The sequence below is a fragment of the Nomascus leucogenys genome, chromosome 1a (assembly GCF_006542625.1).
Source record: "Nomascus leucogenys isolate Asia chromosome 1a, Asia_NLE_v1, whole genome shotgun sequence".
Taxonomy (NCBI): domain Eukaryota; kingdom Metazoa; phylum Chordata; class Mammalia; order Primates; family Hylobatidae; genus Nomascus; species Nomascus leucogenys.
The window spans coordinates 66,060,297-66,086,453 of NC_044381.1; the positions used below are offsets into that span (position 1 = coordinate 66,060,297).

At 36.6% G+C, this 26,157-nt stretch overlaps 1 protein-coding gene across 1 annotated transcript in view; it reads right to left on the reverse strand.

The window, feature by feature from the left end:
- Window positions 1-463: 463 nt before the first annotated feature.
- Window positions 464-26,157, reverse strand: part of LOC115835472 (cilia- and flagella-associated protein 47-like) — a 35,930-nt gene continuing 10,236 nt past the window's right edge. The window contains 9 exon segments of the mRNA XM_030814174.1: window positions 464-601; window positions 2,141-2,209; window positions 2,211-2,246; window positions 2,248-2,378; window positions 4,595-4,722; window positions 6,335-6,495; window positions 6,933-7,161; window positions 9,829-9,967; window positions 16,858-16,973. Coding sequence (XP_030670034.1) covers window positions 464-601; window positions 2,141-2,209; window positions 2,211-2,246; window positions 2,248-2,378; window positions 4,595-4,722; window positions 6,335-6,495; window positions 6,933-7,161; window positions 9,829-9,967; window positions 16,858-16,973 — 1,147 coding nt within the window.

The window sequence follows — 26,157 nt, forward strand, 5'->3', positions numbered from 1 at the left end:
CATTATAGCCAAAAGGTGGAAACAACCCAAATGTCCCTCAGTTGATGACTGGATAAACAAAAGGTGGTATATCCATACAAAAAATATAATTTGGCTATAAAAATGAAGCATTAATACATATTACAATGTGCATGAACCTTGAAAATATTATGCTAAATGAAAGAAGCCATACACAAAATGCCTTATATAAATATAATATTTATAGAAAATGACCCCAACTGGAAAACCTACTGACACAGAGAATAGATTAATACTTGCCTGAGGCTGATGAATGAGGAGAAGGGGAATGACTGCTAATGGACATGGAGTTTCTTTTTGGGATGAAGAGAACGTTGTGGAATTAGTGCTGATGTGTGCAGTCTCTGAACATATTAATGTCACCGAATTGTATACTTCAATGTGTGAATTTTATGGTATGTGAATTACATATCAATAAAGTTGTTATTTAAAAAGAATAATCTTATCACACTTCTAAATAGTCAAAGGCCATTTGACCAGTCTGTGCAGGCCACACTTCTCCAGTGTCTACTATACTTCTTACATTCACATTTTTACTAATTTGAAAATTATTAGTGTTGGAAAAATTCATAAATGTAGAGGGCTAAAAATAATATTGGGGAGTTAGCTATTAGATATGTTTTGAAAGATGCATATGTTACTGGAGAAAAATAATTGAGTTGGTAGGCTTAAGAGACTTGGACTACAGGAAATCTAGGAAGCAGTTAAAAAGAAAACATTTAGTATAAAGTGGCTAACATTTGTTGCTATTCTATGAAAACTGATAACATCTATCCAAATTTGGAGGGACAGAGTCATACTAATGAAGCAGTAAGAGATATAAATAGGAGCTGCATGTATATAAACATGTATACAATAGTTCTTAATTGCAATTGGAAGAAAGCTTCCTTCAATAACTTTATGAACTGCATCACTGCAGTGGAAGAAATATGGTAACATAAGAAACTGGGGAGGAACTGAAAGCACTCATGTTTGCTATATTTAAGGCAGGGTTCAGCAAACGTGTTCTGTAAATTGCCGGACAGTGAATGCTTTCGGTTTCATGGGGCATAGGTTTTCCCACAACCACTCAAGTATGTCTTTTGTTTGTTTGTTTGTTTGAGACGAAGTCTTGCTCTGTCACCAGGCTGGAGTGTAGTGGTGTGATCTCAGCTCACTGCAACGTCCGCCTCCCAGGTTCAAGCAATTCTCCTGCCTCAGCCTCCCGAGTAGCTGGGACTAGAGGCACGTGCCACCATGCCCGGCTAATTTTCATATTTTTAGTAGAGACGGGGTTTCACCACGTTGGCCAGGATGGTCTCGATCTCTTGACTTATGATCCACCTGCCTCGGCCTCCCAAAGTACTGGGATTACAGGTGTGAGCCACCGCGCCTGGCCAACTCTGTCTTTCTGTATGAAAACAGCCTTAGACAATAGGTGAACAAATAAGAGTCGCTATATTCCAAAAACACTAATTACCAAAACAGGCATCAGGCCATATTTGACCTGTGGACCATCGTCTTTTAACCCATGGTTTAGAGGATATGGGAAAGAGTTACCTTTGCAGCAATTAAAAGAAACACAGCTCCTGACAACCAGAAGCTGACCTAGTGCTCACAGGTATGCCTTGGCGTTCTCTTTTTCTGCTTTGTACCAGCAGTACAAGTTCTAGGCCTGGTAAGTATCACCCGTTTCAAACTTCAAAATTCTACTCAAGCTTCAATGTCTGGCTCATACATTACTCTGCTATGGAGACCTTTCTATCTGGTTAGAAGTAAACATTCTGTTTATTTGAGTTTCTATATCACCTTGTTACAACTTTAACATGTTTTTATTACTCCTCGCTTAAGCCATACCTACCTGTGCATATGTCTAACATTTTAGAGGAGTAATCTATGTTGCTTTGCATTTTAAATTCCCTGGTGCCAAATGCTTTCACTGGCACATAACAGGCACTTAACAAATCATCTATGGATTTCTATATGAGTACCAATACAAAAATCTTCATAACTAGGCCACAGAAGAGAAAAAATTTATAAAACGACTTAGTACACATGTTGTTTTCTAATCCTCCTGCATCCATTCTTAGCACACCTTTAAAATGTTAGCTGCCATATAAAGCACAGAAGAAAATTATCTTACCACCATACCCCCTCCGTTAATCTCGCCCTTTACAGGATCAATTTCAAATTTGCAGTTTTTTTTAAAGTTGGTACATCACAGGAAGTAATTCGCACTGATTTTTTATGAACATGATGAATTTCTGAACGTTCACCCATGAAACAAGGTTTAAAATTAAGAACTGGTCCTGGATCAAACTGTAGTAACACAGGAAGTCCTGTGCCCGTCAGTGCTAATTCCATTTTCTGAAATCGTTCACCTGTAAAAGCAATAATAGCTGTTGAACATAAAAAGCGTTTGGGGAATCCAGAATATATTTGCTTAGTCTATCTGTTATCTGAAAGACCTAATGCAAATTGGGTAGCTCGTTCAATCTTTTCATTCAACACAATTAGTGTCTTCTCTGTGTCACACCTTGCGGATACAGCAGTGAATAAAAGACAACATTCCTGCTCTTACGGACTGTACATTCTAGTGAGGTGATATTGACAATAATCAAACAAATAATGTATATGTTTACACAGCATTTCATAGAAGATAAGTATTATGCATAAAGGTAAGACAGGTTGAGACAGAGTACAAGGTCTTGGGGATTCTGTTTTATGTAGAGATGTCCAAAAAGGCCTCTCTAATAGGGATACTTGAGCCAAGATATAAAGGGAGTCTGGAAAAAAATGTGAAATAGTCTAGGAGACGTTTATTCCAGGCAAGAGAGAACAGCAGCAAAATACGCTAAGGCAGGAACTGTCTTGTCATGTCTAAACGCACTTTAAGAACAAATGGCTGGAGGAGAAGAGCAGAAAAATGGTGAAAATTGTCAGATTTTAGATATTTTTGAGGGTAACTTAAGATTTTGCTGATACATTGGACACAGAATAGGGAATGAAGAAGTGATAAAAGGAGGACTCTAAGTTTTTTGCCTTAGCAACCAAAAATGATGGAATTGCCATTTCTTGAAACAAGACTGAAGGAGGAGCCGGTTGTGGAAAAATCAGGAGTTTGTTTGCGAATGTTAAGTTGAGAATACCTAGTAGGTATTCTTATGGAAATGTCTACTAACCCTCTGTCAAGCTTCGAGTAAGATGAAGGAGGAAGAGTGGACACTTGAGAGAGATATAAAGGCGTGGATTTCATCTCAGATTGTGTAAAGTGAATGAATGGGTGAATGCAATAGGAATGCCAAACAGCTTAAAGGGCTCCTTTGGGATTAGTGATTTATAGATACAAAGTGAAACCCCTCAACAAGGTTGTGTGTTTTTCTCCAACACAATCAGATTCCCATGTCAGACCCAATGTAAGCTGAAAGTTGAATTTCATAGAATTAGAGGCTTTTTACTCCGTCACTGTGGGAGACAGACCAACAGATATAAGTGCACATGAAAAAGAGTAATTAGAATAATGGACAATGGGATAGAAGCTGGGCAAAAATATAAACACGAAGTTTTTGGGAAACTAGAAAGATGATAGCAGAAGAACAATTTTGCAGAGAGAGAGAGCAGTGTAACTAGAACCAAAGAAAAAGAGTTTGCATTTTTTTCACCAATGCTCTTAGTAGCCAATCTTAGACTCCAAATTACCTTTAAGGCAAACCTAGTAACTCCATCCCTGGCTATTCAAAACTGGATTAATCTGTAAACTTTGTACAAATGTGGAATTCCCATTGCTGTCTAGGATCAGCAGACATAGCTCAATATCACAAAACACAATACAAATAGTAACAGAACAATCAATTTATGCCCAAGGAATACAGTTAAATCCTGCTCAATATCACTTATACTGACATATTCAATTTGCATAAATATCCAGGATGGTGATCTAATCCCTCCTTGGTATAGCTCATTTTCCTGGATTTGATTCCTAACCTTCCTAATTCTCTGTTTTCTCTTTGATATGTCTTGCTAAGCTGAACTCCAAGTCCCATTCCATTTTTTTCCTCACTACAACCAACCTAATATAACCCGACAATATAAAACATATAAGGCATATTGACATGTGGCCTGCAAAACATGTGCAATTATCAGTATCCAATAACACTGTCCTGTACCCTACTAACTAGATCTCTAGATCTTGTTTTTTACTGTTCCTATTTGTAGATTCTAAGAGAGCTGAAGGATTAGTAGAGATGGAATGGGTCATTTGTCCCCATACCAATCCCTGAGAAAAACCTAGGCATACATAGAAAAGAAATCCGGGTGTTTTTTTTCTTATTCCTTAAACTCTAGATCATCATGTTTATCTAACATCATTTAAAATTATAAAGTAATCTAACTTCTGGAAAATTATTATGTCAATGATTGTGAAGTTGACTTCTTAACATGCCACAGATGACACTCTTTAAGGTCTCTTGAACATGTTTGCTTTTTTTTCTATTCAATAATTATATATTTTATTAGATTGTCTCTACAGATATTCATGTTCAAATTTTTAAACAATTTAATGGCTATGGATTTATAATTTTGTTAATTTCACACTTACTTTTGATGGTTTTATAGTCATCATCTCTCAAAAATCCATCTTTACTTCCTACGGACTCAAATCTCAAAAAGAGAGCATAGTCCTGCCTGTATGAAGGTCCAATATCCTTTTTACTATCAGCCATTAGCCTGTAAAAAAATTACAATGAGTTATTTTTAAAGCAAAGGTGATATACTTTATCACCTTGTAAGACGAATCTTTAAATCTATGAAAGCAAAGGAATGTTAAGGAATGAAAATACAACTGTAATCCATTATCCAAATTTATTGCACAGCCAGAGAGATTTGCCAAAAGAAGGCTACAGAGTATAAAGCTGAGAAAAATGAGTTCGTGCCAACATCGCCAAGGCAAGAGTAATTTAAATATACCAAGTCATCAAGGTCTAGCTCAAATGCCACTTTCTCTGCAAAGAATTTTCTTTCCAGGCAAAATTCATCTCTAACTAAGGACTCTGATTAATTCTTTACAATAGTCCATCTTACTCTTGGGCATAATAAAAAACATTTGTTACAAATTTGCCTTCCCCAATATACTAAGCGCATATTGCCAGCCATGCTCTTGTTGTGGACAAGTAATTTGGAGAACAAGAATTTCTGACAGTTAAATTTTGAGGAGAAAAGGAAAGGAAGGCTAGGAAGAAGGGAAATAGGAGCAAAGGCAGAGATGGTTTATGTCATAGGTCTGCTCATTGGCTATTTTTACCTGCCTTACCTAGAGGTCAGCTCTCTAGTAGTGCAAACCCAACTACATTTACAAAAGACTGACACGTAATATTAACTATAAATACAAATAGTGTGGTCAGAACACATTTAACTAAGACTTCAAATCATACATATACCTATGATTCTATGCTAGACTCTCAAGTTAACATGCTGCCATGAAAAAGAATAGAATATTTGAAATTTCAAAGATTGTGTATTAAACAGAATCTTACAGATTCACCAAAGAAACTACTTGTATGAAGGTATCATTAATAAGGCAATTGTGGATTGACATATAGAACAATTACTTGATTTATTAACCTCTTTAAATTAAAGCAAGCTCAGTCTTCAACAGGCAACCCTGTTCCAGAAAAAAGAAGTACATTAAACATTACCCTCTCACAAACGAGGGAAAATATTCTTGCAATTGAATCAGTTCACACATATTACAACCTATCAAGGTGTCACTGAAATTGCTATTATATATTTAAAACAGCACGTTCTTCAAATTTAATAACAAAACACAGTTCATGGAATTATGAAAAATGTACTCTGGCTCAAGTGCTAAAAGTCTGTATGAATTTCAGCAAACAAGTTTGGCTGGATCCCTGGAAGGTGCTATAGGTTTAATACTTAGGATAGTCAGCAATAATTTTGCCCTGCCAGAAGCAAAATTCCCTCTTTGGAGGGACCTACAACATGCTGCATACACCTGACTATTCATGGGGACAACAAGGTCTTGACTGCACAAACAGTCTGGGGCCACACTCCAAAACAACTCAAAACTTGCACTTCCACCACCCCATTTCCACAAGGTCTAGGGAGATTTTTAACTTTACATGAAGTATTTAGAACCACATTTAGAATTATTAGAAATATTACTAACCATGTTAGAAACATCTAGAACCATGAAAAGAAAAATCTGTTTGTGCCTTCTGGCAAGTTTTACTATTACAGTATTAAAGTGAATCTGATTAAAGTGTGGTTAATATACTTTCCATTAATACTTAACATTACAATGAAATTAATTTTTGCTTACTTTGGGGTGAAACAAAATGTAATTACAGTCTTTTGATAAGGTTGTAAAGTCCCTTCATTAGGAAGACAGGAGATAATGAGAGTAGTATCCATGTTGTTTATTTTTCTTATGTAGGTGAGATTATTTAAAGCAATATCTGTTCTTTGTCGAATATCTGTACCCTGTAATATAAAGTCAAATATAAAAGAGTATTAAGGCAAAACACAAAAAATTTTTTTGAGGAGGTTACAAAATAATTATTGAAATTCCAGAATCTAGGAAATAGCAAATATCTATCTTTAAAGTCACATAAATTTGACCAAGGCACATCATACAATTTGAAAAAGGATTAAAAAATTGATGAGAACAGAAATACCTTCAATTAGCCACTGATCTATAAGAAGCACTTGTCTGGTTTACATCAGATATATATTACTATAAATGTTAGCTTAATTTCTGAATTTTTTGAGGTTGCTATTGGATACACATGAAATCAAATCTATCTGCCCATGTTAAAAGATATTTTGAATAATTAAAAAGCTTGTTGGTTATTAGTAGATTCAACACAATCTCTTTTAAATCATAATACCTGATATCCCCTGTCGCACCATTTACTTACCAATTCTTCTCCCACGGCATCATCTTGCATTATGGCCACCCAATTTATGGGCTCTGGGCTATTATTACATATACGTGCATGTTTAATTTTTGACGATCCGAAGAAAACAGGACCAAAGTGTATGCATTCCAGCCTTCTGTCACTACTCATGTTTAATAATTCAATAATCTGCTCAACCACATGAGCTTTGATACTCAAGAGCATCTCAGGTTGACCCTGCAAAATCACTCTACAGGATAATAAAATATGCACAGACATACATATTTTGATTAGAATTCTATATACTTTGTTTTTCTCCCACACATTTCGCTAAACAGAAACTTTATAGAATCACATTATCATTAAAATTCAGTAGCCTAAGAGTAGTTCCTTTCACATACATACCAGAGGTTATCAGGTTCTTCTGTATATCTGAATCTACAAAATGGAATGGCATATGTGCAGCCTAATTCACTGTCTTCAGGAAATAATAAAGTTGTAAAACAATCTCATGAATTGAACCCAGAAAAAACTCAATGGCATATTCATATTACCAATTATTTAAATGATTTGTATGGTTACCTCTAGCTCTCCAATTCTGAAATTCTTTTCTAATTCTTCTCATCTCCCAAGTCCAACAGCTTATCTTATCCCCATCCTTACACCTCAATTCCTTACAATCTAACATATCTCAGTAAAACCCACTGCTGCCTGGGTGTGATCTCACACCTGTAATCCTAGCACTGTGGGCAGCCAAGGAGGGAGGATTGCTTGAGTCCAGGAGTTTGAGATGAGCCTAGGCAACACAGTGAGACCCTATCTCTACAACAACAACAACAACAACAAAACTTTAAATAGCCAGGGATGGTGACACACATCTTAAGGTCCAGCTACTCTGGAGGCTGAGGTAGGGGAATTGCTGGAGCCTGGGAGGTCGTGGCTGCAGTGAGCCGTGATTGCACCACTGCATTCCAGTCAGGGTGACAGAAAGAGACCCCATCTCAAAACCAAAACGAAACAAAAATCCCACTTCTTTGCTGAAATAAATATTTCCCCATTAAACTTCACTTCTCAGATGAATTTCAATTCTCTTTGGGAACTGCTCTTTCATTTTTATCCCACTCTGGCATAAATGCAATCTTTCAATTTAGGTCCATCAGATACCACAGATAACTGACTACTCCACGACGATCACCTAAGCCCTTATCTTACACTATACCCTATAACATTGGGCATTGAATTGCTCCTCCCTTAGCTTCCTTGACACCATAATTTCAAGGTTTTCTTTTAACTCACTCAGGCCCCACCTTCTCACTCTTCTAAGACTGGGGCTTTTTTAAACTTGATGAACAGTTAACATGAATAGTAGTGTTTTTTCTCTTACTCTTTCTCACTCTACTCTCCTTCTCAAAGTTCTTCTTAACACTTCTGTTTCTTCTACCTCTTATACACTGCTGATCTTCAACCCTATACAGGCTGAGTATTCCTAATATGAAATCCATAATGCTCCAAAATCCCAAACTTTTTGAATGCTGATATAAAACTCAAAGGCAATGCTTATTGGAGCATGTCAGATTTCAGATTTTTAGATCAGGGATACTAAACTAGTAAGTATAATGCAAATATTCCAAAATCCAATCAAAATTGAAATCTAAAACACTTCTGATCTCAAGTATTTTGAGTAAGGAACACTCAACTTGTACATCTAAATCAAATTTCTTTCTGGGACTCAAGATAATTTAATAAGCCCCAGCCAGCTCCACCAGGAATCTGAAAAGTAAAACCATTCCAACATATCAAAACTGAATTTAAGATCTTCTCCCATAACCCTGTTCCACCTTTTATCTTCCTTTGCTACAATCAGTCACCTCATCTAGTCAAATCTACCTCCACAGCCTATCTCCAATTTGCACACGTCTATCAGTCTTCTCAGTTGACCTTATCTCAGACCTTTATCATTTTCCTCTTGCTTTTCTAGTCAAGCTTCCCACTCCACATTTGTACTCCCTGGTCTGTTTTGCACACTGCCGGTAGCATGACCTTTCTAAAATACAAACTAATCATGACACTCTCATCTTAAAACCCTCCTAAGACTTCACAGCCTTCACAATAAAACCCAAGCTCCTATCAGGGTTCACACCTGTTTATCACATATTTATGACTGTGACCTTCAGTGAAAAAAAAGTATTTTACATTCCAATGCCGCAACATACACACACTCCACAGATGCATTCTGATATTTTTAAGTCGTTTGTTAAAAATACTGGTGATGGCCCATTATATTGATTGCACATTCTAGCAATGAATTAAGACATACCGCACAAAAATGCTGGACTAGAAAGCCCTTCAAACTAGATATTCCATTTGGTTTTTCTGGTCTTGTCTCCTGTCACTCCCCACCTCCATCTTCTTAATTCTACATTGCCAAAGATCCCTTGGTGTGCAATACCGTCTTTTTGCCTCTAGGATTTCCAGTATGTTACTTGCTCTGCCTGAAATCCCTCCTCTATGCTACTCCCATCACTAACTCCCACCACCCCTACACACACACACACACACACATGCACACACACACATACACACACCAAATCACATCACTGCTCTTTGCCTGGCTAATTATTATTAACCAGTAAGTATTTGATTCAACTATCACCTTGTTAGTGGAGCCCTTCCCTGGTCCACTCTCTCACCTCAATGAAATTCAAAACAGAAGATCCTGATATGTGTACCCATATGCCATCCTCTAGTTCTTCCCACTTCCTAAAAACCTACTGCTTGGCAAATAGTAGAGACTGAATGAACAATGCTGAATGGAAGAACAAAGGAGCTAACATACAATCAAAGTCACATCTGCAGGGTTAAACAGGAAAGCATTGAGATCCGTATTATAATTTTTAGAACCACAGTATATACTCACTTTGCCTCTTCATCTACAATTCTTGGCTGGTCTGCACAGAAATCTACTTTAATAACCATTGATGACTTAGCATCCACAATACCACTAGTTGGAAAAATGAGGATGGGTAACTGGCCGTGGTATTCTGCCTTAAATATGCCTACAGGGAATAAGAGCAGTTGATTTACATCTGGACCCTTACAATGTTGCATGCACACTCTCAGTAGGGGACTAACATACTTTACCAAGTAGACCAAGCTTGCCTAACCCATTGCCCATGGGCCACATGCAGCCCAGGATGGCTTTGAATGCAGCCCAACACAAATTCATAAACTTTCTTACAACATTATGAGATTTTTTGAGATATTTTAAGCTCATCAACTATCGTTAGTGTTAGTGTATTTGATGTATGGCCCAAAACAATTCTTCTTCCAATGTAGCTCACGTAAGCCAAAAGATTGAATACCCCTGCAGCAGATGGTCTACAGTGGACCAAGAATTAAAGCTTTAATATAAGTCCAATCTCTGAGGTCACCCAACAAATATGATCCTGTTGTTAGAATTCAACTCTCACCAATAGTTAAAATTATCTGCTTACTACGTTCAGACACTTATGTTAAGAGCTCTGCATAGGTTATTTAATTTCCATATATAATCTATGATATAATATTTTCAATCATTACCTCCATTTTACAAGTAACAAAATAGAAGCTTTGAAATGATGAATGACTTGTTCAAAGTCACACAACTACTGTGGTAGATTAGCTTGTTGACCACAATTCTCCTTTTTGCACACTGGTATCTTTACCCTATTGTTCCAGAGTTTCTCACTGCAGGTCTGTGGGTCAGCTGGGTGACTCTGCTCCACATTTGCTCACTCTAGGGCATGGGCCAAAAGGACAGCAATTACTCAGGATAAAACACTTCCCACCTTCCACGGTAGAAGTGCATCTAGGTTGGAACTGGCATGCTATCAATTACACCCACATGTTATTAGCCAAAGCAAATTACATGATCAAGCCCCTTAACTTTGGGAAGTGTTTCTCCTGAGTAACTGCCGTCCTTTTGGCCCACGCCCTAGAATGAGCAAATGTGGAGCAGAGCCACCCAGCTGACCCACAGACCTGCAGTGAGAAACAGAACAGGCCCAGCTGCTTCAGCTTGAGGCAGAGCACCCAGATGAGCCCAGCCTAGATCAGTCAAGTTCCAGCCAATCTGCATACCCATGACCACATGACCAATTAAAAAATAACTGCAGTTTGAAGATATTTTAGGGTGGTTTGTTATATAGCAATAACCACTACAGTTAGTAACTAACTAATGAAGATGAGATTTTCACTTGGATATTTCTGACCACAGGTTCATACTTATAGTTATTACCATTGCCCAGGAGATGAATTTATCCAGTTCACACAGGGTAAGGGCAAAGGGGATTGGTTTCTGAAATCAAATGGCATATGAGAAGGAAGGTACAAAGATTCTTATTCTGAAAGCAGAAATGGTTCATAATTTATGGTAATGTTTTGTGCCCATACTAGAGCACGTGGTTCTTGAAATCAGATACAATCTCTTTTTCATGTCTGTGGTCACAGCACCCCACACACTGCTTAGCACTAAGCAGTACTTAAAATATGGCCAACAAATAGAAGCAGCCAATCACTAGTCCCTTTATTATAATTATAACACAAATGAGCATGGTGCCAAAATAAATAGTTTTGCAAATTCTGAAATCACCAGTCTTAAATCACATCTGATGATATTTTCCAAACATATTCATTTAATTTAGGAAAACAAAATGTTAGCACAACAAAAGTAATGAAAATTTTAAAAAGACAATATTTGAAAATGCAAAGTAACAAAATTGGTCAATTCAATCATTTCATAGATGTGCTAATAGCATAATATTTGATGTTAATTTTCTATCATAAAATAAATCAAAAATATATAAAATTATATCCATTTCAAATAAATAGGTATTATTGACTCCATTCTATAAGAAAAAAAGGTATATAAATTTAATTAAGGCTCAGTCAGTGAAAGTTTCCCATATTGTAACCACTTAGACATAATTTGACAAGAGTTTAAGTGAATATTTCAAAATCTTATTCAAAAGCAACACAAAATACAAAAGAATAGTTTAATTTTCTAAATATGTTTAAATTGCAGGTATGTCAACATTACTATGTCTTATTTAACTTTAATACAAAAACCATTTGTTTGGCTTTTTAAATTGCTAACAACAGAAGCAAGAATATCATCCTAAGAGAAGAGAGTTATTGAAAAAAAGAATGTTGGCCAGGTGCGGTGGCTCATGCTTGTAATCCCAGCACTTTGGAAGACCGAGGTGGGAGGATCACTTGAGGTCAGGAGTTCAAGACCAGCCTGCTCAACATAGTGAAACCCCATCTCTACTGAAAATACAAAAATTAGCCAGGCATGGTGACGCACACCTGTAATCCCAGCTACTGGGGAGGCTGAAGCAGGAGAATTGGTTGCGCCTGGAAGGCGGAGGTTGCAGTGAGCCAAGATCATGCCACTGCACTCCAGCCTGGGTGACACAGCGAGACTCTGTCTCAAAAAAAAATAAATAAATAAAATAAGAAGAAGAAAAAAGAATGTTACAAATGGAATATTTGTGATCAAATTTTCATTTCTTCTCAGATAGCACTGGCTAATGTGTGGGAAATAAACTAAAAGGAAGTAACATCAGGAAAATAATTTCGGTTAATGTAGTTATTCAGCAGGGGAAGATAATGGCTTTTTGTAAAAAATTGGCATCGGGCGGAGAAAAGTAGGATTACTGGCTTAATTATAAAGTGAACAGATAAGATTTACTAATTGACTAAGGGGGTAGGAAGTGAAAAAGAGAGAGGTTTTGAAAATTTTGCCAAGTTTTGGAACTGTCCAAATACATAGTGGTAACATTAATTGACAAAGAAAAAAGAATTATTGGGGGAAGCTGTTAAGTTTGAGAAAACTGGAGGATACCCAAAGGATTGTATAGATCTAGGAGTAGTCAGTGAAGTAAAAGGAAGGGAAGTGATGGTCCAAGGAGAGTACCTTGACTGAAGAAACATAAGAGTCTATGGCAAACCTGAGGAAACATTCACATTTAATATACCACAAAAAGGAACACCAGTCTAGGAAAGAGAACTGAAGAGGGCAGAGGTGGTAGAAAAATAATAATTATAACATAAATAGCTAATATTTACTGAAAAGTTATATATGCCAGAGAGAGTGCTAAGCATTTTATTAATCATCACCACCATTGGAGGAGGAAGGTACTATCCTTATCTCTAATGTGTAAGTCAGACAATGGATGTTTTGGAAGCACAAATTCCTTACTCAGGGCCTCCCAGATAGTAAATGATGCAACTAAGATTTGGGCCCTATTCAACCTCACTTCAGGACCTGAGTTATTAATTAGTATTCTATATAAGAGAGTGAGTTGTCACAGAAGCCAAAGGGCTTTGAATTGTTTTTGTTTTGTTTTCCCAAGAAAGTGGCAGTGGCCAACTATGTCAACTTTTGCCAATAAGCCACGTAAAAGAGACCTATAGACTTGCCCACTGATAAGACTTAGTGGGGGCACATAAAACATAAGGGTCCCCACAGCTATAGCTGAGATGAGGGGTCCCTCACACTAATCTGTGTGATTTTTGAATCTGGGTTGTTCTATCTTCTCTAGAGAAGCAAATTAGACACTAAGTGGTGCAGTATACATGGTTACACTGTCTATACTCCTTGAAAAAAATTTTAGGAACTGCTAAGCAGATTTTTGCCTCAGAGTATCTGTAAGATCAAGCCAGGGTAACCAGAGTCTGTAGTTCTATAGAATGTTATTAAAAATCAATTGTCATGTACCCCAGGCTATTGCTATTTCTTATGATTTTTTAAAATTCCCTTGGTTCTAAGCACACTAAATATGTATGAGGCTCCACATGTTTCCAAATGACTAATTTTTAGAGACTCTTCAGAATGCTCATATGGATTTAACAGGTTCCTTCTGGGTTTAATCATCTTTCATTAAAAGCTTCATAGTTCTGTAGTGAAACTCCAAGAAATCACTAAACCAAATAAATTATGATTATGTTAAAATATATAATCCTATAAATTAGGGTTATGTTACACATGAAGAATATATGGAGATCCCATGGCATCAGTTTCCAAAAAAAAATTGAAGACAAGAATTATGCACTAAGTAGGGGGTGCTTTTGTGAGTTACGAAGGAAGATCCCCAGGACCACTTTTGGGTTTGGTACAATTTGACAAATTTCCTGGTTTACAGTTGATTTCAGGATATTTTAGACAATGAAGTAGAGAAATGATGCTGCTGATTAGGGGAAAAGGCACAGTGGGCCTTAAGAGCAAATGAAAGGTCATATATTTTGGACAAAGTAGACCAAATAGACCTAAAGGATGATAAGTTCTGAGGTGGATGTTCAAACTCAGAAATGATGTGTAAGGCTCTCACTTAGGAATTTGAAAGGCTGTTCTATGTTATAATACTGTAGTAGAAAAAGTCTACTCAACGTTCTCCATGATGTACTTATTTCACATTGGATGCCCGTATCAAAGCATCTCATGTACTCCATAAATACATACACCTACCATGTGCCCACAAACATTTTAAAAAATAATAAATAAATAAGTATGCTCACATTAAGGAAGAAAGGATTTCAAGTCAAGCCATGCTAAATTAATAATTTCTTTTTCTAATCTTCAGTGATAAAAGATGGGAAACAATAGTGGTATTATCAAACCATAAAATCATAAAAGTAAATATGGAATTTAGTAACCTACAGAGTACTAACATTAGAGACACCATAAAGAACGGACTATGTCTTCAGAAAGAAAAGATAAGCTCTACTTTGTACAGTCAGGGGTAAATTCAGGAGCCATTTCTATAAAGGATAAGGAAACAAAAGTTATTCAACAACATATGGCTAGATCCATGGATGTCTACTCCATAAGAAGCTATTAAAATAAATCATCAAGGAGTTGTTACATACAAAAACTTTGGGAGTCTATAAAAACAAAGGTTATAATTGCAGTGATACTACCAGAGAGAGAAAACACAAAGATGTACAAATGTTAAATCTGTCAAATGTTGCATTTTAAATATCCTATTAGTATACATACAAATTTGTAAGCGTTTGAACTTTGACTCTAAACCTACAAAAAATTCACATATAAAATGTTTTTCAAAAATGTTATTAAAATCAACTTTGATGGCTGAATCTATTTTCAGAATGTTTTTCTTCATGAATATACATTGCTATTATCATGAACATGTATATATTTTGCTTGTAGATGGTAAGGACTTTATGACACTTTATAGGCACTAGCTACGCTGAATGTAATATACACTATCAATTTTGATAATAGTAGAAAAAATAATCTGATTTGACTCCAAGCATGTGGGATAAAGTCAACACTAAGAAAATGTAATTCATTGATAACAATTTGTTTCAGTTTGTAAGGTAATAGCCATTAACATTTCACAGTACTCAATTATAATAAACCCAACCAAGTTATTACAAATACTATATACATATAAAATACTAACATAATCCTAATAGCCAATGTGCATTATTTTTCCTAAAACATTATGTATGCCGGTCCGCAGCTTAATTGTACTTATTCTAATTTATTGAGTAAAATTATATTAAATATTCAATGAAAAGTAAAACCGTATTTCTTTTTTACTTATAGAGAGCTTTCATACGAAATAAAACTAAAATTTGGTGAGATTTTAGAAGAAAAAGGGAATATATTATTGCTATCAAAACATTGAAGGTTATTGAATAGACAACAGTTAAAAGAAATTCTGGAAAGTAAAATAATACAAATAAAAATACCTTAATTAAATATCAGTGCTCTAAAATATAACTAGAGAGTCTAAAGGATCATATTGCCCATATCACTTGCTGCAAGAGACTTCCTCTTTAACACTCGAGTCAGGCCACAAACGAGCCTAATTCTATAATCCCACAGGCGTCAGACACACACTCATTTAAAAACCAAAGCATAGAAAGTGAGATGAGTAACATCCATTGTGGAACAGTTATGAGTTTTATTCCTTTGTATCCTAAGAAGAAATCAGTAAACTGACAGACTGCCTTTGTCTTCATAATTCCCAGTGCTCAATCAGGTGGCCCCAGAGAGCACTCTCAGTTAGTGGAACAGAAGCTTGGATTTAAGACGTACTTTATATATTCAACGAACAGTCTCAGATAGAAATACCCTCCCTGTCTGGAGCTAGTCCTCATTTTAGATTGGGAGAAATGGCAACCTTGCAACCCCACATGCCGTTGAATCAGGACACTGAAGGGATAAGAAATCCTATGCTTATTGTATGCTATCAATTTAAAGTGTATATGAATATACACACACACAGACACACACACACACAGACACACACACACACACATCTTTATGTAAACTCTTAGGCCACAGTAAGAATCCTTGGAAATAATTCAATCTGGAAAAGAAAGAAGTATTTATTCTTTCAACAAAAGAATCAGTAAAAGCCTTCTGGGGAGTTTGACGTTAAAGTTGAATATGATCGAGAAAGAAGACAAATATTTATTAAGCATCTATGATGAACCAAGTAACATACCACAATTCAAAGTATGTACATAATTCACCATCGTACATTTTATCAGCACCCATTTATAAATGAGGAATCTCAAGTTCAAAATCCTTAAAAATACTTGCCCCCAGATCACACAACTAATAAGGCGCTGTGCTCTAATTCTGTCTTTGAACTATGTACCTTCTCTGACACTATCCTGCCTCCTATCCTGAAGGATTTCACCAGTCATTTTCTGACTGTATTAATCAGGATCATAAGGAGGAAGGTTCATTTTTCTTGAATTGTTGCCTATCAGTCTTTTACAGTAATACTATTAAGGACCTTTGGTTTTGAGCTATTTGAAATGATAGACTGTTTTTCAGTTAAATTAGGTAATCTATTACACAAGGTATACATTTCAAATAATACCAACTCTTCTAAAAGTGTAAGTAAATATGACAGGAAGCATTTACCTGGAGCTTTGCCATGGTTAGTGATAGTAATCTCTTTAGAATATACTTTACTATTGGCAACCAATGCGCCAAAATTAACTACTGATTCAATTTCCAATTGACAGGATGGAATCAACCTAGGGAGGAGAAAAGAAGGCCACATAATTAATTTAACAATCATAACAGCCTGATAGCTAAATATGTAGGGGAATATAGACGGACACTTAAGCCCTTAAAAGACATATCCGTTTATTTACAGGTCTACTGGTGGCATGTTTCTCAATAAAAGGAATTATGAAATAAAAATATGAAAACAAGGTAATGGGTTACATTTTTAACAAAGAAATGAGACTTTATGCATCTAAGTGCATGGTATGTCATCCCAAATAAATAGTTTGAATGTCTCCAAATCTTATGAAATAAAAGAATGCAGTGATGCTGTAACATATCATTTAGGGTCTAAAACAAGATGTAAGTACAAAATGATACAATTTATTTTCCATATGTATTTCTAAAAAATTCACTGTAGCATATTTGTAGCATGTGTTCCTACAAGTTTTTAAAAATACATTATCATCTTATATACAAACCTCATACATACATTTTCTATTTGGCTAGACATTCATGGTTAAAAAGTATCCCTAAGTATATTATCATACTTTGGATGTAGAAAAAGGTCTTAAGAATAATTTCTTAGGAATCTCCACACTTCGCACAGAGAGAGAGAGAGAGGGAGGGAGAAAGAAAAAGAGAGACAGAGACTAATTCAGTGTTAAGATTTTGGTAATATATAATGATTTATCTGCATCTCCTGTTAGTTTCTCTTCCTCTTGTAAAAAAAATATTGAAATCTTGTTTTGGCTTCGTACATACCACAGCATATAAAGACAGTTGACCTCTGAAGACAACAGAGTATCTAGTCAGCTATCAGAGGAAGTGCCTATCTTAGTCCTTAGAAGGACTATAGTGTAAGGAATCTCTAGAAAAGAAGAGAATGACAAACACAACAAGGCTAAGTACAAGTGGTCATTAAACTCAGGGATGCCCTAATAGGTAAACAATACCTTCCAATGGCATAAAGGCATCTTCTCATTTTACTATCTCATTAGGTATATTTGCTGATACAAATACAACAAAGAGGTCTATACATATTTTGTTTTCTCAGCCCATTTTTCACAATTCCTCTCCCATTTATTTATACAAAAGGATAAATAGATGTCATCTTTTCTTAATTTAATGGTGATGCATTGCTTTGGAGTGGAAACATCTCTGGGACACCAAACTAAGGGACAACTGAAAATATTGGTGTTGATATTGATAAAGTGAGTGACCAAAATTACTAGGGAACAAATCTATTTACATAAATGTGTTTATCCAATTTTCTTTCAACAACATTAAAAGAGGGGAATACAACTGACATAGCTGACACATTGTTAAAAATATTACTTGATAAACAACTGCTATAATTTTACCCTATAACTTTACAGAGTTGAAAAAATTGAGAGACATTACTACAATAAAATCCTTTCATTCCAATCTACTCATTATGGAGACAACTTCTCTCAGCATCCATATCAAAAAAGTTTAAATAGGGATAAAACACACGTGCAATTCACATAAGCAATAAGTAAATATCATCCATAAACATGCTTACTAAATAAAAGTTTAAAATGCTCCATTCATCTGATTATAAATATTTCCAGTAATACTTTGCTTTTGTCAAAAAAAAACTCATCAAACTTAGTTTGATATATGGAGTTTATATCAATTTGTATTAATAATATCATTTATAAGAATTGTTAAAAATATCCATGGATATATGACTATAGCAAGTATATTTAAACACATATCTGTTTATTTGATGCACATACATAGGTTCATATGTACATATACACATATAGACATAAACTATAGACAAATTGCCTATGCACTTTATTCCTGGCGATCTTGAAAAAAATCTTCTAAGCATAAAAATGTAATACATTAGGATGTGATGCTAATACATTACACAAAAATGTAATACATTAGGATGTGATGCTGTGGTGAGAAATTGAATGGAGCTATATAAATTTAAGAGGAAAAGAAAAGAGGTAAATTTTTCACCTGTTAACATATTATTGATATTTTCATTCTACTGGATACACTTTAAAAAGGCATATAAGTATTTTATTTTTAAATAGTAACACTTACTATATATAAGCCATTACCTCTCTACAAGCGTTCAAACTAATGATGAAAATCGTAGATATTTTTAAATATAAAAGAAGGTCATAGTTTTGGGAGACACATAAAAAAAGCTCTGAAAATCACTAATTATATCATCTACCAACTACGGCACTTTGGAAGTCCAGGTTGATGTAAGAAAATGTAGAAATCAAACATGTAATTTCTCTGTTTTCTTTCTTCTTTTTTCAGGGTTCACTCCACAACAAATAGATGGATCATTACATGTCTAATCCATATACAGAAACTCTGAAGTAAAAATAAATGTGCTCACTCCAACACAGTTTTTTTAATCACATTCCAGTCATGCCATTATGGAGTAGTTCAGATCCACTTGGACTAACTTTATTCACAAAACATTCACTGAGTATATACAATTTAGATTATAGAAAAAAATAAAACTCCCCTGGACCTCAAGAATTTTACAATCTAATGGAGAGAAACAAACAAATACAAACTTCTGGTCCAGAAAAAATAGCATAAACCTATTTTTTCCTGTTCCTTCTACTAAACACAACTATAAACCCTGAAAATGGTACACGAGGCAAGCAAAAGAGGATGATGAAAGGTGGTGAAAAGGAGAGCTGGCTGATTTAGAACTCTGGGGCTGGAGGAACAATAGCAGCAGGGTGTCTTACAATTCCCCAACCAACAGAGAAAGGCCATGCAGACCCAGTATTCTTTGCCTGCTGACCTAGTTAGAATCATTCTTTTTCTAGATCAAAAGGAGCCCCCCTGAACACACCAGGTGAGCCAGACAATGCCAGCCTGGGGATCAGTTAAGAGGTATACCAATCATAAGTGACAAGGGGAAGCACTCTCCTTCTACTCCAGACCTGAGATCCTGCAAAAGAGGAGTTCTCTTTCTCAGGAGTTCACCTCCTGAGAAAAGGAGTTTTCTGTCCAAAGACACCAAGGTAGTTTGGGGAAACCAGGAAAAAAAAAAAACACAGTAATTTCAAGCAGCTATATCTGAAAAGCCTCTTTGTCACTGCTGGCTCAAACCTCTCCTTTTTTACTCACGGACACTTGGAAAGGTGAGCAGGACCTGCAAGAGATCTAGATACAGCAGGACCTGCAAGAGGTCTAGATACAGCAACTGACCCAGTACAACAAACTTCTTTGCCCCATAAGTCAGATTTCTCTATCTGCTCAGAAGACCTGGGCAGCCAGGCGGGTACTTGTATAGGGTTCTCACCACATTTCTCCTCTATCAAGAGACATGTGGCAGCCAGGCCTGGGAAAAAAAAGGCCTCCACTCCTTCAGGAAGCACCAGCAGAAGACAGTGGGAGCAGTAGTGATAACATATAAATAAAATGGATCAAAATAATACCACAAACATAATGAAAACTAAATTGTCATCACAACCACAACATACAAAATGGCTAAGAAAAACATGCTGAACATAAATGGGGTGTGTGCCTGTTAAAATAACAGATTTAAATAAGACCCAGAGTCTCCTAACAGAAAAAAAAAAATTTAGCATTCAATCAAATATCACCTGTCATACCAGGAACCAAAAAAATAACGATTTTGATGAGAGCAGACAATCAACAGATGTCAACCAAGATGAACCTCAGGTTGAAATTATCTGGCAAGGATTTTAAAGCAACTGACAAAAAAGAAAAAATGCTGCAACAAGCAATTTCAAGGTTTTTTAAAACTAATGATAAATAGAAAATCTCAGCAAATAAATACAAGTTATAAAAAAGAATCAAATGGAAATTACAGAATTGAATAATACAATAACCAAAGTAAAAACATAGTGATGAACACAATACCAGGATGGAGATAACAGAAGATAAAATGAGTGAAACGGAAGCTCGATTAATAGAATTCACCCAGACTTGACAGAGACTGAGAGAGAAAGAGAAAAAAATGAGCAAAGTCTCAGGGGCCTGTGGGACAATAACAAATGATCGAATATTTGCATCATTAAAGTCTCAGAAGAAGAGAAGAAAGAGAATGGGGCTGAAATAATAGTTAAATGCAAAGAATGGCTAAAACTTCCAAAACTTGGCAACAGACACTGACATACAAATTCAAAAAGCTGAGTGAACCCAAACCTGATAAATTCAAAGAAAATCATGTAAAGGCATATCATAAACTTTTGAAAACAAAAGATAAAAACAAAAATCATGAAATCGGCCAGAGAGAAAGAATGTGTTCCATATAGAGAAACACCAAATTAAATGAATGCACGTTTCACATCTGACTCCATGGAGTCCAGAAGGAAGTGTCACAATATTTTTCAAGTACTGCAAAAGAAAACTGTCAACTGAAAACTCGATATCTGTTAAAACTATGTTTGATAACAAAGGGGAAATACAGACATTAGACAAAGAAAAACTAAAAGAACTTGTCAGTAGCAAACACACCCTTAAAGATCATCTAAAAAAATTCTTCAAGTGGGTAGAACAAGAAGGCTGAATAGAAGGCTCCACCTATCATTCCTCCTACAAGGACACCAATTTAACAACTATCTATACAAAATAAAAAAAGCAACTTCGTAAGAACCAAAAATCAGGTGAGCACTCACAGTACCTAGTTTTAACTTCATATCACTAAAAGAGGCATTTAAGAGTGTAGGAAACACAGTTTCGAATCACCTTTGTCAACCCTCCCCAACCCCCAGCAGTGGCAGCATGGCATAGAGAATCTGTGCATTTGAGGGAGGAAGAGCACAGCAATTGTGAGACATTGCATTGAACTTAGTGCTGCCCTGTCACAGCAGAAAGTAAGACAGGGGAACTAAGCTGATGCCTGCCCATGGGGGGAACATTTAAACCAGCCCTAGCCAGACAGGAATCACCCATCCCAGTGATCACGACTTGAGTTCTAGCAAGCCTTGCCACCATGAGCTAACATGCTCTAGGACCATAGATGAACTTGAAAGGCAGTCTAGGCCACAAGGACTGCAACTTCTAGATGAGTTCTAGTGTTAAACTGGGGTCAAAGTCAGTGGACATGAGGAGACACACAACCTACTAAGACACCAGCTGGTGTGGCTAGGGGAGTGCTTGTGCCAACCCTTCTCAACCCCAGGCTGCACAGCTCATGGCTCCAAGAGACCAGTTCCTTCTACTTGAGGAGAGAAGAGGCAAGAATAAACAGGACTTTGTCTTGAATCTTGGATACCAGCTCAGCCACAGTAGGAGAGAGCGCCAATCACAGGTGTGAGGCCACCTTTCCAGGCCCTAGCTCACACATAACGTTTCTAAACACACCCTGGGCCAGAAGGAAACCTATTGCTTTGAAGGGAAAGATCCAGTCCTGGCAAGATTCATCACCTGCTGACTAAAGAGCCCTTGGGCCCTGAGTAACCTGCAGTGATACCTAAGTAGTGTGCCATGGGCCTTGGGTGACACTTGGAAACTTGCTGGCTTCAGGTGAGATTCAGCACATTCCCAGCTGTGGTGGGTACAGGGCAAGACTCCTTCCACCTGACATAAGTGGAGGGAAAAGTAAAAGGGTTTTATCTAGTACCTTAGGTACTATACCTCTGGCCACAGAGGTATAGAACACCAAGCAGGCCTTTGGGGACCCTGATTCTAGGCCTTAACTCTTGGATGGCATTTCTGGACCTGGCCTGGGCCATAAGGGAGTTCACTGCCCTGAAGGATGAGTCCTAGGCCAAACAACATTCACCACAAGCTGATTAAAGAGACCTTGGGCCTTAAGAGAACATCAGTAGTAAGCTTGGCAGTACTCCCTGTGGGCCAGTGGTGGTGGCAGCCATAGGGTGAGGTGCCTGTGCCTCTGGAAAGGGAAGGAAAGACTGGGAAGAACACTGTCTTGTGGTTTGAGTACCAGCTCAGCCACAGTGCAATAGGTAGACTTCTAAGGTACTTTACCCCAGTCCCTTGTTCCTGGATGGTACCCCTGGACCCACCCAGAAAACTCTCCAGAACATTAGACTGAGCAAAGATTTCTTGAGTAGCATCCCACAAGCACAGGCAACCAAAGCAAAAATTGGCAAACAGGATCACATCAAGTGAAAAAGCTTGTGCACAGCAAAGGCAACAATCAACAAAGTGAAGAGACAACCCACAGTATGGGAAAAATATTTGTGAACTACATATCTGACAAAGGATTAATAACCAGAATATATAAGGACCTCAAACAACTCTCTAGGAAAAAATCAATAGTTAAATTTAAAAATGGGCAGAAAATTTGAATAGACATTTCTCGAAAGAAGACATACAAATGGCAAACAGTCACAGGAAAAAGTGCTCAATATCACTGATCAGGGAAATGCAAATCAAAACTACAATGAGACATCATCTCACCCCAATTAAAATGGCTTTTATCCAAAGGTTAGGAAATAACGAATGCTAGCAAGGATGTGGAGAAAAGGTAACCCTCATACACTGTTGGTGGGAATGCAAATTAGTACAATCACAAAGCAAAGGAGAACAGTTTGGAGGCTCCTCAAAAAACTATAAATAGAGATACCATAAGATCCAGTTATCCCACTGCTCAGTATATACCCAAAGAAAGGAAATCAGTGTATTGAAGGGATATCTGCACTCTCGTGTTTATTGTAGCATTCCTCACAGTAGCCAAGAATTGGAAGCAACCCAAGTGTACATCAACAGATGAACTGATAAAGAAAATGTGCTACATATACACAATGAAGTACTATTTAGTCATAAAAAATGAGATCCAGTCATTTACAACAACATAGATGTAACTGGAGGTCATTATGTTAAATAAGCCAGGCATAGAAAGACAAGCATTCTATTTCTCACTTATTTGTGTGATCTAAAAATTAAAGCAATTGAACTCATGAAGATAGAGAGTAGATGGATAGTTACCAGAGGCCAGGAAGGGTAGTTGGGGGTGGGGAAGAAGGGGGAGGGCTAATGCATGCAAAAATACAGTTAGAAAGAATAAATAATAAGACCTAGTATTTACTATCACAACAAGGTGACCATAGTAAAAAATAATTTAATTGTACATTTTAAAATAACTAAAAGACTGTAACTGGATTATTTGTAACACAGGGATAAATGCTTGAGGTGATGGATACCTCATTTATCTTACTGTGATTATTAGTCATTGCATGCCTGTATCAAAATATCTCATGTAAACCTTAAATATATACACATACTATGTATCCATCAATATTAAATATGGCCAGGTATGGTGGCTCACACCAGTAATGCCAGCACTTTGGGAGGCCAAAACGGGCAGATCACAAAGTCAAGAGACCGAGACCATCCTGGTCAACCTGGTGAAACCTCATCTCTACTAAAAATACAAAAATTAGCTGGGCGTGGTGGCACGTGCCTGTAATCCCAGCTACTCAGGAGGCTGAGGCAGGAGGCTGAGGCAGGAGCAGGCTGAGCATGGTGGCTCACATCTGTAATCCCAGCATTTTGGGAGGCCAAGGTGGGAGGATTGCTTGAGCCCAAAAGTTTCAGACTAGCCTGCACAACATAGTGAAACCCCACCTCTACAAAAAATTATAAGTGCTTGGTGGCGGGTGCTTGTAATCCCAGCTACTTAGGAAGCTGAGGCAGGAGAATCGCTTGAACCCGGCAGGTGGAGGTTTCGGTGAGCCGAGATTGTGCCATCGCACTCCAGCCTGGGTGACAGAGGGAGACTCCATCTCAAAAAAAAAAAAAAAAAGAAAAGAAAAAATGAAAGAAAAATTAGCCAGGCTTGGTGGTGCATGTTTGTAGTCCAAGCAACTTGGGGGGCTGAGGTGGGAGGATCATTATAATGAGCCCAGAAGGTTGAGGTTGCAGTGAGCCATGTTGACACCACTGAACTCCAATCTGGGCAACAGAGGAAGACTCTGCCTCAAAAAAGAGGAGGGAAGCAAGGAAGGAAGAAAGGAAAGGAGGAAGGGAGAGAGGGAGGGAGGGAGGAAGCCAAGAAGGAAGGAAAGGAGGGAGGGAGGGAGAGGGGGAGGAGCAATGGAAATAGCAAAACACTAGCTACATACAATCAGCTATATTTTTCCTCGTAAGTTTTATAAATTATATTTGATGATGAAAACAAGAATCATAACACCCTTAGATACTCAAGATAGTAATATTTAAAAGTACGGAAAGAAAAAAAGACTCGAATGGAAATGAAGCTTCTACACTTCACTTAGAGCAACAAAATGTTTATGCCACTAGAATATTATATCATGCATGTATATTGAAGTATCCAGAAAAACCACTACAATAATTATGCAAAGAGATGCACACAAAACAGTATAAATATATCAAGATGCAATCCTAAAATAACCTTCAATTAACCTACAGGAATGCAAAAATGAGAAACAGAAGTATGAGAAACAAAGAGAACAATGAGAAAACAAATAATAAACAAGCACACAAGTTACAGCATATACAAATTAACTTAAATATAAATAGCCTAGATACAACAATCAAAAGACAGAGGTCGAAAATATGGGGAAGGGAACCATTGCCCAACTGTATGCTGCTGCTTAGAAGAAACTCAGTTTACATTCAAGGCCATAATAGGGTGAAAGTAAACAAATAGGAAAAAACATAGTATTCAAATTTTGCTTAGAAAGAAAAGCACAAAAAGCTACATTAATATCTACCAGAGGCTTCAGTGCAAGAAAATCACCATGCACAAAGAGGGATATTATATATAATAAAAGGATCAATCTACCAGAAAGGAATAACAATCATAAATATGTCCATAATAAACCTGTGGAAATCAACACACTTCTAAATAATCCAGGAGTCAAAGAGAAACTTTAAAAAAAAATTAAATACATAGAACTGAGTCAAAATAAAAATATAACATATAAAAATTTGTAGGCCACAGCTAAAGCAGTGCTGAGGGTCATTTATAACGTTACGTGCTTACATTAGAAATGAGAAATTTTCTCAAACTTATTATCTAGTTTCCAATATCAAAAACTAGAACAAGAGCAATATTAATTCAAATCAAGCAGAAGAAAAGAAATAATAGAGAGCAGCAATCAACAGAATTTAAAATAAAATGAAAGTCAATGATAGAAAGCTGAATCTTTGGAAAAAAAATCAATAAAGTTGATAAACCACTAGCAATACTTTTAAAAAGGACAAAATACACACATGTTCGACATCGGAAATGAAAGAAAGGAT